General features: G+C 40.5%; 1 protein-coding gene across 6 annotated transcripts in view; it reads right to left on the bottom strand.

Annotated features, from left to right (window-relative positions):
• Positions 1-18,755, bottom strand: part of Grik1 (glutamate ionotropic receptor kainate type subunit 1) — a 429,122-nt gene that overhangs the window by 101,782 nt on the left and 308,585 nt on the right. For all 6 annotated transcript variants that reach the window (XM_008836016.2, XM_008836018.3, XM_008836017.1 and 3 more), the window contains exons 5-7: positions 18,570-18,623; positions 16,230-16,403; positions 2,534-2,677 (exon numbers count right to left, since the gene is read on the bottom strand). In XM_008836016.2, coding sequence (XP_008834238.1) covers positions 2,534-2,677; positions 16,230-16,403; positions 18,570-18,623 — 372 coding nt within the window. The remainder of the gene's footprint in view (positions 1-2,533; positions 2,678-16,229; positions 16,404-18,569; positions 18,624-18,755) is intronic.

Genomic DNA, 18,755 nt, shown 5'->3' with positions numbered 1-18,755 from the left:
CTAGCCACGGGATTCCTTTAGAAAGTAAAACTCACTAAGGGAAAGGATCAGGGAAGGTTTTAGGACTGAGCACTTTATTTCATATTCTGTAATAAAACCTGATACTTGCAAAGTTTAGTTATGTTCTCAGCTAAAGACACATCTGCATTTTCTCCTTTCTATGTTTAGTTCACGGAAGTCCCTCCCTGCTCCTGTTCCAACAGGCTGGGACATTAGTACTGGATCCTCCCTCTCCTACTGTGCCATCTTCTCTGCAGGGATCTGTACCCTGCCAAAGGTACCATATGGCATGGTGACTCAGGAGACGAAAGAGAGGGTGAGAAGAAATGGTGACAAAGGTCTCTGTGTTCTCCCCTGACATCCTTCCTTTTAACTCTCAACTGCGGATCCAGAGAACGGGAATTTGCTCTTCAGAGTGCAAGAATATGAGATGCTTTCTTGCTCTCAATGTGGCCCCTCACCTTAGACTGATTATTTCTTTAAACATACCTAAATGTGGCTTGGCAATTTCACCTTCCTATGCAGCTTAAGTACACGCAAAAAGGACTTGGAGTGCTCTGAGTGTTTGATCTCAAGCTTTATACAGCTTCTGCCTCTCTTCGTCCTGGTTCCAGATAAAAGGGAACCAACTGTTTTCTTGTTAAAGATCAAGGTAATCAGGATGGCAATTCAGGACATGACTCTGATCTCTGCAGGGAGAAAAGGAGGCCATGTGACGTTTTTCTATTAGGCGCAGTATGTCAGGTTTTTGTGGCTGTCAGACAGGGCATTTCATTTCAAGCCTATTTGTGATTTCTTTGTTGTTGTTGTTGCCAGTCTTAAATTCCTGGCACCATCCTCAATAAACTGAAGGAGACTGTTAGTATTTATTCCCATGCTAAGGGAAGAGCTAATGTTTCAAAGTCTTCCTAGACCCCTGCACTATTCTTCCTAAGTAGTGACTTTACTTATTTTCTGTAAAATAATACTGTGAAGTAGATGGTTTGTTTCCATTTCACAGATGAAAATCCAACATAGAAAGGTTAAGTAACTTATCCCAGATATATCACTCACACACATTAGTGGATCTCAGGTTTACATCTAAGCAGCTACAGTCAAGACATAAGCTAAGGAAGAATGGCTAGAAATTTAAAGAACAGCTCTTCCTCAGTCCTAGGCAGGTGCACGGTTTGCATCTGAAAGTGAGTGCTTCATTACATCACACCTTAGTCTCAGCCTTGAAAGCTAGCTTGCCTTGACGCTTAGGGTCTTAATCTTTATACATGCTATCTGTTTGGTCCTTACCTTTATGGATTAGAGTCAGCTGCAATGGAGAAACAGACTGAACAGAAAGAGACAGGATCTGTGAGTGCTGAAGAGACCTGCAGAGACTCAGCCTGAAGCAGGCTCCTTTCCTCTGGGTATAGTGGGCCTTCTTCCCTTGCATTTCCCTTCCCATTTTTCTCATTTATGGATTTGTCTCACTCTGCCTTTATCCAGAATGGAGAGGAAGAAAATACTTTTCATGGGGGAGCAAACCTGTCCTTCCCACAGAGAAAATTCTACAGCGTATCACAAAATTAGGTGCGTACTCAATCAGAGCTCCTGCGCCCAAGATTCTTATTTCATATTGCCAGGTCCATAAAGACACAGATGTGCATGTTGGTGCCAAAAATAATTCAAAGGCACACATCTGTTAAGAGTGTTGGGATCTTGAGCCTGGAGAGATGGCTCAATGATTAAGAGCACTGGCTGCTCTTTCAGAAGACCCAGGTTCAATTCCCAGCACCCACATAGCAGCTAACAACCATCCTTAACTCCAGGTCCAGGAGATCCAAAGCCCTCTTCCATTCTCCGCAAGCATTGCACAACACGGGTGCACTTACCTGTACATGGGTAATTCACTCGTACACATAAAATAATAAAAATAATAAAATAATTTTGGGATCTCATAACAGTGTCTTAGGAAGGGAATCCAAACTGTTTCTGAGAACAGGACAAGGTAGGCATCATTCAGGAACCCTGAATGTTAGTAAGGAACTGCCCCTTCCCAAATATCGTGCAATACTGAAGACTCTTTAGGGGTGGAGTAGATTTTGGATGGAACTACACTTTTCTTATTAATTAGCAAAGGGAAAAATTACTCTATCATTAAGATAAAGAGATCATTCATTTAGTCCTGAATTGCCCAAGCCTTGGGAAACTACAGAGACCAAGGGCCCACAATTTGGGGACTAACTCACCCTCCCAACCCAATAAACCGTAGATCAAGGACCCACTGGCTGTTAGGTGTGGAGAGCCAGCTGTAACTGAAAGCACAGCTGAAATGAAGGACTAGTCAGTGTTAGGATCTAGCAGCTTGTTTGAGCTTCTCAGCATCATATTAGAAAATCCCTGGTAGATCTTCCGGGCAAACTTTTGGCTTTGAGAAGACCAGTTGACAGTGGTTATACTATCGCCACTAAAGTCATCACCAGAGCCTTACTGGAAGCAGCAGCCAAATGGGCACGCTAAGTTGTGCTAAGCTAATGGGTTGTGAGGGAACAGCACTTGCCTCTTTGATCAAGTTCATGAATCTGGGCCCAAGGCGCCATGGCTTGTGTCGATGGCACTGAAGGGAGCTGACAGTCAGCTGCGAGGCACGGTGGGAGGCGATAGCTACCATGTACACAGCATCATACATCAGAGCTGCTTCCGTCTGTGGAGAAAAACATGCTCCATGTCAATTTCACCTTCATTACCTGGCTCTACTAGCATAATTGCGTAATTGCCATCCCTGCTTCGCTTCTTGCTGTACCTCTGATCTTAAAGGCTGTTTAGTCTTCACCTAAACCGTTTTCAGTCACTAATAGGTATTTTTCTCCAAAATAATATCTTATACTCCAGATTAAATTGGAGTCCTGTATCTGCTTGGTTTTGAGCTTTTAAAAACAAAACAAAATAAAACAAAAACTCAGATCAAACACAAAAGCCTGGGTTCAGGAAAAGTATCTTTAGAGTGTTTCCTGTGTTACAGCCTGGTGGTAACATTGAGTTAGAATCTACTAACAGACATTATTCCAATATCAGATCTTGTCTCTCAGCCCTCCCTCCTTCCTTCCCTCCCTCCTCCCTTCCGTTTTCCTTCCTTCCCCTCCCTTCTTTCCATTTTTCTTCCATCCCTCCACCTTTTCCTCCCTTATTCCCTCCCTCCCCCCTCCCTCCCTCCCTTCCCTTCTTCTTTCCTTTCCCTTCTTATTTCATATTTGTAAGAAAAATATTCTTCCAAGTGAACCAGTGGTTTCCAGATAAGGCTGCTGCGCTAGTCACTTTCCTTCCTCACATTTGAGGAGGGCCTGGTCATGGAATCAAGTTCAATGACAAGTTTCTGGAGATGCTCTGAGGTACAGATCTAAGGATCAGAATGAGCTTGTTCTTGCCATCCTGTGTCACCCAGACAGAGACTGAAAGTAGCTACTCCTCTTTGAGGCTGGTTAGCCCTCCTTCCTTTCCTCACGAAATTTTTCTCATTTTCCAAATTTCATATAATACAGTATTTTGTCAGATATACTGCCCTGTGGTTGGGATAAAAATCTCAATACCCTCATATTTTACTGGAAAGCTTTCGTTGCAACTTCAAATATATTAGCTCATTTGAAATTCTCAGTAATTCTCCAAAGTAAGCAGAACACATAGATAAAGCTACTTATTATGTGTAAAGGCTGACTTCCAGGCAGAATATTGATTTGTGGAGGGACATATGTATATAGCTGGAAAATTCACCAAGTGAAACCTAGAATCCAGGTTATGGGAGGAAATTATTCATGTGGGTTTCCGCAATTAGCTGATTTATTCACTGCTTAACATTCATTATGTCTTGATGGAGGTGGAAAGAGAGGGTAGGCATCTCATCATACATACATACATCATACATACATACATACATCATACATACATACAGCATCTCATCAATGTAGGAAAGGATTCCTCTGTTTTCAGCTCTTATTGTTCTGTGCAGTCTCTGTCATTGATCTTCCATATGTTCCTAGTCATTTGTTTCTAATACTTGTTGCTTGGTTAAAAAAAAAAAAAAAACTATTCTTAAAGGCAGAAATTCTTCAAATTCAACCTTTCCTGCCTAACACAATTCATGTTACATGAAAGTTGTTTAATAAATGTTCACCAAATGAATTAATATTTTTTCCTTTTGGCATTGTTTGCATATTTTGAAATTTTATTATTTTTAACTTTTACAAGAGAATTTTATACATGCACATAAAGTGTTTTGATGAAATCTGTGCCCACTCCCTCCCCTCCAACTCCTCCCATATCTCCCCATCACTTCTTTTTCTCTTTCTTTTTTTCTTCTTTCATTTATTTATTTTTATGGGGCTTTTGGATTCTCTAATAGTCCCCCTCCTGAAGATGTAACCCTAAAATCTTTTAAGGATTAGATACTTTTGATATTTTTGGCCTTTGGAACAGAGTATGTTGCTTACAGTCCCAGGGACATTTTGATTTTTAGTCAAGAAACTGGCTACTTTTCTTTGGGGTCTTTTTACCCTAACTGCCTAGCCAATTCCTACTTCCTGTTCTTACCATGCCATCCTCTGAAGGGGTTACCCAAATTGCCAATAGAGAATAGGGATGCAGACTGCTCTGGCTTCTTCCATGCTGAACATAGGCCAATAGGGAATAGGGATGCAGACTGCTCTGGCTTCTTCCATGCTGAACATGGACACAGGGTGAGGCAGTTGGAGTACCCCTTCAGTGGGCCTATCTAAAAGACTTCCAAACTGCATAACTCTTATCTCTAAAGGGAAAGGAAAGTCCTTGAATCCTGAATAGGAGATGTGAAGGAGAAGTAAAGGCAAGAGTAATTAGCATTACAAGTTCTAGACAGGGAACTTGAACAAAATCAGAACAGGGCAATTTTCAAATGTTCACATGAGAGTTCATTGGAGTTTCTTGACAAGGGCTTCCAAAAGCACCCTCTGCTGGGTTTCTCTTCATTTTTCTTTTGTCTTCCAAGGCGGGACTCTAGAGTGATGGATTCAGGATTTGCTTTCAGGTATATATATCCTATCCTTAAAATAAAATGCATTAAGTATCATATAACCTCACGCTTTAATGCAAACCACTCTACTTGTGGGGTTCGATGCCCAGTACCCACATGGCCTGTAACTCCATTTCCAGGGGAGTCTGACACCCTCTTCTGACCTCCACAGGCATTGCATGATATGGGTGCACTTACATACATACAAGCAATAAACTCATACACAAAAAATAAAAATATAAATAAAAATTTTAAAATGCTTAAAATGTTGATCAGTTCAACACTGATATAATCCATTTTGTAGATGAGAAAACTGAGGCTCCCAGAAGTTAACTGGTGCACATGTACCCTGCTAATCACTTAGATTAATTAGAGTTTTAGGACAGAATCTAAGCCCCTGCTTGTCTCATGCTAATACCCATGTTCTTTGCCATTCTTCTCTCCTGACTAGGCTTAATTGGGAAAAAGTGAGTCATTGGCACGTTGAGACTTTGTAAAATGAAATTAGTGGTAACCACTGGTGTTTGCTGTACAGTAATTCTATGACCAGTCCTGTTCATGGTCCTTTGCAAACATTGAACTTTCATCATCCCCTTTACTTCTTCATGGAAGAGAAATTAAGAGATTAAATGGTGTCTATTAACTAATAGTGAGAAGGGTAATATTCAGATCCCCAGAGTTGGTGATAAGAGCCCATTTGTCTTGTCTGATGATTTAATTTAAAAATTGTATCTTGATAATGGTTAATAGTCATTAACAATTTACTACAAGTATCTTATATATGCTATCTCCTTTGATTGTTAAATGTTTAAATTCTTTTCTATTCAATGAAAATTCATCCATATATACAATATATTTTGTTCAAATCCACCTCTGACACCACCACCCCCAGCTTCACCCAGACTCTCCTGTATCCCCTTCCCAAATTCATACTCCCCCCTTTTAATAACCCACTGATTCCAACTAGTGCTGCCCTTATGCATGTGGAAGCAATCCACGGGAGCATGGGCAACCTAGGAGAGGCCACACTCCTGAAGAAAACTAATTCTTCCTCCCCCATCAGCTATGAACTGTCAATAGTTCCCAACTACGGATTAGCTTTGTGAGTCCCACTCCTTAATTCATGCTGTAATTTTAACTCTCTTGATCTTGTGCAGGAATCCACAAGTACTGTAAGTTCATGAGTTCATGAATGCAATGGTCCTGTCATGTCCAGAAGACACTATTTTGTGTCAGTCCTTCCTGATCTCTGGCTCTTATAATCTTTCTACCTCCTTTTCCAAGATGTTTCCTGAGCTTTGGAGGGAGGGGGTGATATAAATGTTCGATTTAGAGCCAAGTCCACAGTCACATATTCTTAAAACTTTGGTTATGAGACTGTGTGTTAACTGACATCAACTACAATGGGAAGCTTTTCTGATGAGGGGTGAAAGCTGAACTAATCTATGGGTAAAAGATAAGTATAGAAAAGGTGGTTTGATACTATGTTCATTAGCAAACTAATAGTAGTACATTCACCCCTAAGGCCTGTAAACAGATTTTTGGCTTGATTTATAGCACCAGGCATGAGTTTCCCTCTATAGAGTGGGCCTTAATTCCAATCAGAAAGCTCTTGATTTACCCCCATTAACATTCATGCCACTATTTCACTAATGGATATATCTTGCTAGGCTGGTCCTTACTGTAGCTTACAGGGCTCATAACTGGGTATAATTACTGATAATTTTTCTCTTATAACAGGTTTCTTAACACCTTCAGGCACTATGAAAGCTAGTCAGTGGGGTGTAAACTTCCAGGTCAGTACCAGCTTGATTTCTCCATGTTCTGTGACTAAAGTGTGCAATGCCTTCAGCAATAGGGTCCTATTATCAGGTTCTGGTGGGTGACCAAGAGCAATAGCAATAGCCTGTATTGTTTTGTGGGAGTCTCTGGGACTCTCCTGACCAAAACCATGAAGGGAAGTATCCTATTCCTGGCACAGGACCTTTTGTTTAATAACTTGTGGCTTCTGGGATAAGCATTATCCCTTTGTGTAGAGTAACGCTATAGAAGGTTAGAAAATTGTTCATGTGGTTTTTAAAACCTTTTTTAAACATATATTTTTTAGGAAGCTTATAAAATAGTAGATTTCCATATGTTGTGCCCAGAGAATGGACCCCCAAGAACAACCACGCAATCCAGAAGGCATGCAAGAACAAAGAGTCTTTATTTGGGCTTAAGCTCGGACTCTCAGACCAAACTAACGTGGTAGGTCCGTGTGAGAGGCCCGATTGCAAAGGGAGGGAGCTTTTTATAGGTTTCAGACAGAGGGAGGAGGGGAATAACAGAGTCACATCTTGATTGGTCCAAGGAGCCCGCACACGCCAACACACTTTTGAATTGATTGGTTATAAGGGATGCAGTCCTGGGGGCTTCTCATTGGTGGGTGCTACCCTCAGAGCTGTGGAATGTGCTGACTGTTATCTGTAGAGCCAGAAGTCTCTGTTTCTACCTTATAAGGCTGGCCTCCTGGGGTGGGGGTGGCAGGTGGAGATTATGACATGTCTGGGCATGTTCAGGCTTGCCTGAAACAGCTAGTCAAAATGGGGTCAATATAGTTTGTCCCTTCAATCAATCAATCAATCAAGCAGTTTACAGAAGCGAAAAAGAGCAGTTAGTCCTAAAGAGGGGCAGGGGTCTCAGGAGTCCAGGGCAGGGGGCCAAAGAGGAGGGCTTCACACATATGGCCATTTCAAACATCGTTAGTGTTATTTCTCTCTCTTCCACTTCTTCCTCTGCCTAACCCTCTTATCCCCTCTCCATTTAAACGTTCCCCCTTCATATCACCTGTTTTCTATTATCCCTCCTTAAGTCCTTTCTCCTTATCAATGGCCCATTTTCTAGTATTTGTGTTAGCATAGGTATGGCAAGGGCCAAGGCTCTAGGAATACAAAGACAGCCTATTCAGAAAAGATATTCCAAGGGCTTACACATGGCCCCCCATAGGACAGTCAAGGGTTTCTCCTTCCTTTGGAATATGTGGCATTGTTTCCATTTCACAGAGGAGAACCGAGGCTAAGGGAGGCTGAATAACTTGCCTAATGTTGTGAAGTCAGTAAGGAAAGGAGTGAGAATTCCAACTTAGAATGCAAATTCAGGCTTCAGAGGTGGCCCAGGTAACCACTATGCTATAACATCCTGGTTGTTTTTGTCAGTAGAATATACATTTCAAAAATTTGAATGTGTAGTTTTACCCTTGATATCCATGGATAATTGGCTCTAAAACCTCCCTTGGATTTTAAACTCTGAGTCACCAAAGTCTCTTATCTAAAATGGCATAATATTGGTACATAACTTAAGAGCATCACCAAAACACCTTAATGCATCTCTAAATTGCTTATAGTATCTGAAACCATGTAAATGTTCTCTAAATAGCCGATACATGGCGTTGTTTAGGGAATAATGACATGAAAAATACTTTATATATTTAATATAGACTCAATCATTTTTCTCTGGATTATTATTGATGTGCCAGTGGCAGAACCTGGAGACATGGAGGGCTCATTGTATTTATCAATTCACTAAATGATTGGTTTGCAGGAGAAATGTGAAAAGTCAGAAGACAGTTATCTGAATATCCCCTAAGCTTAGTTTAGAAAGGAATTTGACTTCCCTTCTCAAGGCTGTTTTTATATGGGCATGGCCAATAAAATGGATTGAAATTATAGATCTGATTAGTGTTCTTTAAAGCCAAAGAGGAAAATCATTTTATTCTAAAATATGCTACCCCTTGATATCAAGTGTTTTCTTAGATGGGGAAAATGCTCATCCTAACCATTTTATAGCTGTAATAAACCACCTCTGCATTTCCATCCCTCTCTAGTTTGTGCTGGAAGACTGCATACTGAGCAGAAACTTTTGAGTCATTTGGGGTAATAGGTAATATCAAAGAAATTGGTCTGAGTTTCAGAATTCCTTTTTCCAAATTTGTTTGTGTTCACATTTTATATATACAGCAAAAGTTGGGTATAAAGTCATATTGTTTAATGCCCAAGAAAATCTTGCCATACCAACATGGATCATGAAATAATCATGTTGAAAGCTGGCTTCTCTTTATCTAATACATAATATTTTAGCTATTAAAACAATTTACGATAAAGGATTAACTCAGTGAATTTAGGGTGTTCAAGTCCTGCACATTCCAAATGAAATACTGAGTAGTTCATGACTGGTTTTGTAAGAGACAACATATAAATCCCCAGAATATCTTCTGAAATGGATGTCTTTGTATTGCTGGAGTCATGTGCCATGCTGGATTTATGGTAAAAATGAGATTGTGGTGATTGCTTGCTTTTGTTGGTCTGAGGTGCTTGGCTATGCTGTAGCAATTTGAGGTCTAGAAAGCCTAGCGACTAAGGCAGTTATATAGGTAGACTACACCCATGTGGTTGATCTCTAATAATAATCTGGGCATCAAAGCTCTGTGAGTTTTCCTGATTGGCAACATTGCACACTATAGTTACAAATCACTGCTGAGAATCAAGCTCCTTCTATGGACTCCACTGGGATAGAACACCTGGATGCCCATGCCTGTTAGATTTCTGCCCTCTGTAAATTTTTCCTTTGCTGATTTTACTTTCTATTCACTTTTCTTTAATAAGCTGTCACTGTGAATATAATAGCTTTTCTGAATTCTGTGTCATTCATGCAAATCATGAAACATTAGGGCAGGGCAGCAACTGCCAACACACACCAATGAGATGCCCTGTCACCTTAAAGGCAAGGGCAATTGGCTTATTGCATCCCCACAGTTTTCTGCCTGTATGTAATTGTTGTTGGAAAAACCTGGAGGAGGTTGGAATACTGGAGAAAAACCTAGTCTTCGGAGAGCACATGGGCAAGAGGCAAGAGGCATAGGTTTCCTGTTTACTCTCTGAATTTGGAAATACTAACTTGATATAGATGGAGGAGGGACTTTTCTAGAAGCAACCCCCAAATGATACCCTATCCCCCTAATTTCCTGAACTGACTCTCTAGCTTGGTGGTGTTATTTCATCCATAGTAGAAAGTCAACAGAAATCTTCTACTTAGTATAAGGCAGCTAGATTTTCTCTTTTCTGAAATGTGTCTTCTTAAAGTGATGAAGATGTTGGTAAAGTGGGAAGAAGAGGAAATTGCCCACAGGAGCCCTGCTTGGGGGTGGTGGTGTACAGGCTTGTAGGGGCAAGTCTGCTGGGAAACCCCAAGCAGTAGAGGAGGCATTGCTCATCCACCCCAGTACCAGCTTGCTCAGCAGGTGGGGAAGAGCTGCTCACTGGTGAGTGGGGTTTGGAAATGGGCTTGGGGAGGTGATGAAGAGAGCAGCACAAGCAACTCTGAAAGCTCAGTAATTAGGAAAGCAATCCCAGAAGACTCAGTGAGAGGTTGCTGTAATTTGAGCCTCAAAGAATATTTACTAGCTTTTGGGAGAGCTCAGGAGAAACAGAGGAAAGGAGGCTATAATTAGTGTGGGAAAACATGCTGGAAACATGCCATTGGTCATTCAAGGTCACACGAGAGTCATTCTGGGCCCCTGACACAGAAAGGAATGTGCCTCTTGGGAATAAATAATAACATAATTAAATAAATAAATAATGCAGTTATTCTCTGTCCCAGTTTCTCAAGTAGATAAATGTCTGATGAATTAATTAACACTTCACTGGAAAACACATGTTGGGGAACCCTGCTGCTAGGGTTGTAGTCCTTCATGTCCCGATAGCTCTAAGGGGCTCCGCGCTATATGGACGGACTCCCTTTCTCAGCAGGGGCCTCCTGCTTTCTGCCTGACTTACCTGGAAAGTGCCGCCAAGCACGGATGCCTGACCTTATTTGGAATATGATCTTTGGCATAGTTACCCGGAGTAAAAACTACCCCCAGGTTCTTTCTATATGATAATTAGACATTGCCAGATAGATGATAGGATCCTACTGCCATATGTAAATAAAGCATACTATGAGCACCTATCAGCTGAAGCATTGGCTACTGCCTCCACACTATATTTTCCCTAACCCCCACTGAATAAACGGAGCTGTTTCACTGAGTCTGTAGCTGTTTGTATTACTGAACCTGCCTCCCCGGAAGGGCTTTCTTCCATCACTGCTTACTGGCCTTCCTGACCAGCCCTGATCTCACAGAGAACCACCTGCCTCTGCCTCAGGAGTGCTGGGATTTAAGGAGTGCATTACCACTCCTAGCTTTTTTTTTTTTTTTTTTTTTTTTTTTTTTTTTTATCTGAGACACAGTCTCCCAGTAGCCCCAACTGGCCTGGAACTTACTATGTTGATCAGTCTGGTCTCCATTTCATGGAGATCCATTTGCCTCCAGAGTGCTGGGATTAAGGGTGTGTGCCACCATGCCTGGCTAAAACATTGTTTTTAAACTAAAGATGTCTGTATCATTGAAGAAGAATATGAATTACTTCTTGGCATGTCAGAATATCCTTTGTCCTTTTATTGACTAAGAATTGACAAAAAAGCAAACATTATTAAGTAAATTCATTTCTGGACTCCAGAAGCTGTGTGTATGTTATCTAAGGTGTTCAGAAAACACTGTCATACTATTATACAGATTTACAGACCAGCAAATAGGCTCAGAGAGGCTAGGTTTCTCAGGTCACTCAGTCAGGGGCCTTAGCCAAGACCTAAACTCTGGTTCCATTATTGAGAAAGACGCTACCCTTTGTTTTGTTTCTAGTGCAGCTGTTTCTTATCACGAAGAATATGAGTGGAGGCTCAAGGTGGTCATCCAAAGATGTCTTTCCTATAGACCATGATTACAGACGTTACATGTAGGAGAGTAGGATGAAGCCCTGTTTCCACCTCACCCTGTGAGTGCATCTGTGAGCTGGGAAGGAAGATATATGTAGGAATCTGTGGTTTCTGTCTCATGGGCACCACTGAACCACACACCATCATGATCTAAAGAAAATAATCTGAGTATAGACCACACCCTCTCCCCATCCAGGCAAAAATCAATAGGTTGAATGAGCCCAAGTGCTGAGAGAAATTTAAAATAGCAAAAGGAAACACGGTCTTTAAAAAAATCATCCCTAACTTTAGGTGTACAAAGTAACATTTCAGTTGGAAAAATACCCTTGTTTTCAATCTCAAAATGTTTTTGAATAGTGAGTTTCACTGTTCTTGAACTCTACTAAGAAATAGTTTTCTTAACTCAATTTTAGCTATATTCTAAAAGTAGATATCTTCTTTAATTAAATCTATTTCAAAGTCTAGATTTTTTTGAACTTGGTTATGACTGACTTCTTTATTTTCAGATGTAGATGTGTTTTGACATACATAATAATAATAATAATCTTTGAAGATGTTTTAGCATATGAAATTCTAAGAAAAATCTTTAATGAGTTATTAAAAAAGTAGGTATGTCGATGGGAAGTCAAAATACATTTCCCCCATTATATTATTTTTGAGTTCTTATATTCTATGTTACATCCAATGTCTGTCATATATAAATTTGCATGCATGACACATGTAAGGAAATGGCTATGGTGGATTCAGGGCCGTACACCTTGGGAAACAGCAGGATAGTACATATGATTTTCGAGAATGCGATTCTATCATAATAATGGAATCACTTATGATTACTTACTGTTCTAGTTACTTTTCTGTTACTGTGATAAAATGCCCTGACCAAAAGCAATTTAGGGAAGAAAGGGTTTATTTGGCTTATAATTCCAGGCTATGGTTCATTATTGGGGGAAGAGAAGGCAAGAATATAAAACATCATGCCCACAGTCAAGAGCAGAGAAAGACTAGACACTTGAAACCTCACTTGCCTCTTGGCCCTCAGCTAGCTCTCTCCTCTATTATATAGTTCAGGATCCCCTAGTTCAGCCTAGGGAATGCTGCCACCCACAATGGGCTGGGTCTTCCGACATCAGTCAACAATCAAGACAATCCCCTAAAGACATGCCCAATGCTCAAACTGATCTAGATAACTCTTCATTAAGACTCCCTTCTCAGATGATTCTAGGTTGTATCAAGATGACAGTTTAACCAGCACACTTACTATAGTAATGACATTAATACTGGTCAGTTGATAACTTTTAAAAAATAATTTACTTGAGAATAACCTCTATTTTTGTTAATAAGCCATGTTTCTTGCTTAAAGGAGCTTTGCACTTTCAGAGGAATATTTCAAGATTACGTGAATATTTTTCTTTTAACATCTTGTGTTTTGGTAGAAACTTAATATTTGTTTTCTGCATTAATGAATTTATCAAATGCATACTTACTGAAACTTTGTGCTAGGCCTTTTCTAATATTGGGAATAGGTCCCAATACAAAGTATCTGCCTTAAGGTGTTTTTAGATGAAGGCATTAAACCAACAAATGAAAATATGAGATATTTCAAATATTATGCAGAAAATTAAGATGGGTAAGAGTAGAAAGAATAACAGGGGAAACTGTCTAAATATAATGCAGTCCTTTGAAGGCCTTGCTGATGAAGTGGCTGACATTCATGTATCCTGGATAATGAACAAAAATGAAGATTTAACAGGCCCAGTGTTTTTTATCTTTAGGGTAGAGAAGACAGCATTTGGATTGAGGGAATGTGAAATTGAAGCTTTCTTAACATTGGACCTAGTAGAGCTGGGGACATGCGGTATGTGCTCTTGACTCTGATTGGTCCACTGAACATCCTTTTCCATGCCCTTTCACCCCTCTTTGACTCTATGACTGGGTAAATATTGGTTGACACTACACCTCCCATAATCAGTGCCAAAGCCATATAGCTGTATGGCTTTTAGATCCAGTTTTTAGTAGCTGCTTCTTTATCACTATTGTTTGCTTATATTGATGTGTCCTGAAGTAATTATTGAACATGCTTTTACAGTATTCTGGTGAAGCAGCCTCTTTTGATGTTATAGATTCTCAGTTTCCATTTTTAAAAATTGTATGTATGGTGTATGTGTGTGTGTGTGTGTATGTGTATGTGTGAGCATGCCACAGTGCACATGTAGAGGTCAGAGGTCAACCCCAGGTATGTGTCCTCATTTTTACTTTGCCTGAAGCAGGTTTTCTTTTTTTCTTTTTTTCTTTTTTTTTGCTGTCTGCCAGTTTGTGTCTGGGAGAGCTGGCCCACTGCACACTCTGGGTTAGCTGACTCACTGAGTATTCTGGGATAGCTGGCCCACTGCGCACTCTGGGATAGCTGGCCCACTGCGCACTCTGGGATAGCTGGCCCACTGTGTACTCTGGGCTAGCTGACCTGTATGAGATTCTGGGGACTTTCCTGTTTTTGGTTTCCAGCTCATCATAGGAACACTGAAGTTACAAATGCACAAATACACTACTGCACCTGGCTTTATGTGGGTTCTGGGAATTTGAACTTGGGTCTTTGTGCCTGTGTGGCAAGGATTTTACCACTGAGCCATCTCTTGCCCATCCCTTTTCCTTAAGTAGTTCGTAATTATAGTAATATTAATGACATTAGCAATAAAAGCTCTCTTGAAACCCCCTTCATAGGCTGGATAACTCTAGGCAGAACACAGCATCTGTTTCCACAAGGTCCCAGATCTACCATGCTTCCTGCCCCTGAGCTGCCTTTAGCCTGGATGACTGGCAACTGCATCAGGAAGTAGCATCATCTTGTGTCAGCCTGGTTCTGTGGAAACTGCACATCTGCATTCTCCCTGTTCTAGTCTCATCTTGGTCAATTATGGAAACTATTTTGTCAGCTCCATGTAATTGAACACACAGCTTTTATTTTTTAGGCAAATTAAACTATTCTTATGATAGATATTTTATGTTTGGCATGAAGCTATAGTCTCTGTGAAAATAGCTTCCAACTCTAACTCCCTAGTGATGCACACAGGCACAACTAAGGCTTATTGGAGAGCTTATCTTGTGATAGAAACTTTGCCAGGAAGGTGCCAATCCCCTCCCTTTCAAAAATCTAATATTTCCAGGACATTCTTTATGTGTTTAATTCAAAGCAATGTTTTAAATCACCCAAGGCTCATTCGTACCAAAATACTTTCCATCATTATCTCTCAGACCACCGTGTGTTTTAGAGCTATTTCAGGTTTGCAAAACAGTCAGGGACTCTGAACATGGAATGATCCAGAACCACTTGATTCATTCGTGTGTTGCCTTTATTTCATTTGTTCCTCAAAGGAAAAAGGAAAAGAAAGTCCCAAGTTCATTTTTCAGTGAGATGATGCCTTTCAGTTGTCAGTAAATTGCATCTTAAAAGCAAGAGTGCTTCTTTGGATGATGGAATCAGAGAATGAAGTATTACTCCAATTTAAAATGCTATTACCTGCCTGCATTCCCAGTATTGTTCCCCTTAGAAGCACTGTTCCTACATAGGAAGCCCTTTTTAATTATTTCCTGCTATTTTCTTCGTCACCCAGGGAGGCTCATTAGAGAAATAAAGCCAGGGTAGGTACATTTGACAACAAGAGACAAATTGATGCTGCCTCAGAGCTTGCTGTGAGACAGTCTTCAAGTTTCTGTTCCAGAGAGTACCTCTGACTTGCAAAGAGATAGGCTTGGATTCTGTGTCAGGAGTGACATATGGCTGGTGTTCAGCACTGTCAGTGTCTGCAGAGGGGTGCCTATATGCAGCCAGGACAGGAAGAACGTGAACTCACAGTCCATATGGAAATCTGGTATTTTTCCACACCTGTTTCCATAAGCTAGTACTGCGTAATGTTTATAAATAGATTGTTCCTCAGTCCTTCGAGCCCCTCCCGGGGACACGTTCCCACCCGTGGACTCTCTTTACTTATTCTTCCTTTTCTTCCTGCTTTCCCTTTATTGGGTGATAGTTACTCTTGTCAACTTTTTTGCTTTAGACAAGTGAAAGTGGAAAGGTAAAGATAACAGCTTCTAATAGTAGCTAAAAACAGCCTTTCAAAATACCAAGAGCCTCCTCCTTTCTCTCTTACACACTCTCAAGGCATGTGCTATAATACTGCTTCCTTGCAGTGTAAAAGGCATAGAAGATGCTGAACCTCACCTCTACGGAGTTCAAACACGATAGAAAATGACTTCACTAGAATTACTCACTGTCTCTTACAACCTTCCTGCTCCCTCCTCCTTGATGATCTCTAAGCCTTGGGAGGAGGCAAAATGGGAGGAATGGACTTAATCAAAACACACTGTACTCTTGTATGAAGTTCTCAAACAATAAATAAAAAATATATCTAAAAAATGAAATAAAACTCCTTACTGTCATCATGCCATCCAGAAGCCCAGTCTCAGGCCTGGGAGGGGCCTGCAGTCTCTCCATGGACCACTTCTCAATGATGGATGACACGTGAGGGTTGTCAATATTCAACAGCCGAAACCCAGTCATATTGACACCGCTGTATCTATAGAGCTCCAGATCCAAAGCAAACAGGTCCTGTGTAGTGTTAAGACAATAAGAGCAGAAGTTAATTAATTAATTTGTATCTAAAACATCAATAATTAATTGTTGATGTTTTAGATACAAAATAAAATCAAGGATTACAAAAGCAACAAATAGATCAAAACACAAATGGCAGTATTATCATACCCTGTTTATGAAAGTCTATTTCCCATTGTTTTTAATTCACATGCTCACTGAGACACTCTAAGGCAGTGAGCAGTTTTCATTTTTTAATTCATTTTTTTGCATTATTGTTAAGTTGGGATAAACTAAGAAGAGGCATTTGCCAATAATTAGTCTAGTTTCAACCAGCCTAGTATATGCTATTCTGAGAACTAAACACTCTCTTCCTAGAATACAGTCTTAGGGAGACAGAAAGGATCTTTTTGTCTCCTTGCTTCCATAATTCTGTTATAGATGGAGAAACAGATTCTCAGGGGTGACAGGACCAGGCCAAGAGTGAACCACTGGGCAGTGACAGGATGAATCTTCTTCATCTCAGTCTGTTGCTTCAGTATTCTGGGTCATGACAGGAGGTGAAATGTGAACACTGCACATGAATTTGAAGAGAGAGAACTTCTGGGAGGAAAAATGGCACCTTCTGGCTCACTGATCGTAACTCCTATTGCACTCAATGAGAGCTTATAGAATATTCCCTGGATAGGGCTCAGCATAAGAGTCTTATCAAAGGATACACTGGACCCTGTGGTTGTGTGGGTGTGAAAACATCTAAGAGAGCTCATTCCATTCCCAATATGTGCCTAACCACCTCAGTGCTTTTCAAAAGAGATGAAGGTGGGCGTAGACAGGAAGTTTATCAGTTGCCTCGCATTTCAAACAGACTCATCATCCATTTTTTCTTATATTAAAAAGTTAGAGTAAAAAAATCACTAAACATATATCACATTTGAGAATAAACCCAACTTTCAAAATAACAGTTAACGTAAAAACATTTCCCTGAAATTGCCTAACAATTGTAATGACTAGGGCAACTTCATTTTGTACAAAGTAGCCACCTTAGACTTTAAAAATCAGAGAAGCAGCCAGCTCAAGGTCTCAACTTGGTTCCAGTAAGTCATTTTCCCTCAGAAGTTTGTTTTTCTTTTACAAATAGCTGACCACAGAAAGGAGTATCACCACCCAGACATTGCAACCTTGCTTCTTGCCCACCCAAGGGAAAATAACCTAAATAATATCCTGTCTTTCTTGGTAATATTCTGAAATAATAATAATCAGAAAGCCCCCTCCTGTCAAGGTCTGTATACATCTGTTAAGAAAATGATTAACAATTGCTTGTTTTGGCTTCTGGAAACTTGCTCATTGCTGCATTTAAGGGTCAGCGTGACCCCTCTGTTCTTGCAACTGCTGGTACCACAGGAATGAAGCAGCTTGTGGTTGGTTTCTGCCTTTAAAAGACCCCTTTCCCTCTACAGCATTCTCCTTTATCTGGTCTCTGGAGACTGTCAGTCAGCTGTAGCTCTAATAAAATTTGGCTAATTAAAACCTGAATTGGGTCTAGTGGTCTTTTCCTGGTGATCTCGAACTCTGTAACACAGTCAAGCTGCTTTCTGAAGAGGAGTCCAACATGGTCCAGCTGTGGTGAGGACAATGGTGACCCCAAGGCAGTGGCCTCAGAACCCTTTACAATTGACACTGCAGAAGATGGAGACGGACTGCCTCTGTGGAAGAACTCCTCTACTTTGCTGTCCTTTCTTTTCTAAGAACGCTTTGAATCTATTTTCTTTAATGTATAAAATGTTCAATGTGCACAGAGTTCTCTAAAACTTTACTTCTTGAAAGTATCCCGGGTCTTAACCCCAGGATCTCCTGGACACAGACAGCAATGGTACTTATCAGATCAAAGAATGCTATGGTGTATTTCAGTGGCCCTTTGAATGGGTATGGAAATTATAGATGGTGCTTCTTTATGAATAGCTTTTATTTAGTGAGATTTCTCCCCCTTTCGGATGCACTCTCATTGATGCTTATTTTAAAAAAGAAAGAAAAGAAACTGGTTGCATCACAGGATTGAGATGAGTTTTAGGAGAGTAAAGTGAATCTCCATGACAATAGCTGGGCTGTGACCCTGTAGGGACCAACTGTGAAAGACATTTGCAGATGCTTCCTATCCCAGGGAATGTACTCTTGGGATGCACTCACCAGGGTTGTGAAGAAGTAGTGATAGTACTCAGTCATCATGCCCATGAACAAAATCTGCAAAGAGATACGAGGGGAGAGAGTCAGAAGCAGACTTATAATAATGACTAATGACCAGTAATGTGGCTGCAGAAACTTAGAAGCACAGAACTGGAAGGGAGTTTAGAGCCCCACAGATGGTACATCTGA

This window comes from Nannospalax galili, unplaced genomic scaffold (genome assembly GCF_000622305.1).
Source record: "Nannospalax galili isolate Female #2095 unplaced genomic scaffold, S.galili_v1.0 scaffold136, whole genome shotgun sequence".
In the NCBI taxonomy this organism is placed as follows: Eukaryota; Metazoa; Chordata; class Mammalia; order Rodentia; family Spalacidae; genus Nannospalax; species Nannospalax galili.
The sequence above is the reverse complement of the archived record's forward strand: the minus strand, read 5'-3'. Positions and strand labels throughout refer to the sequence as shown.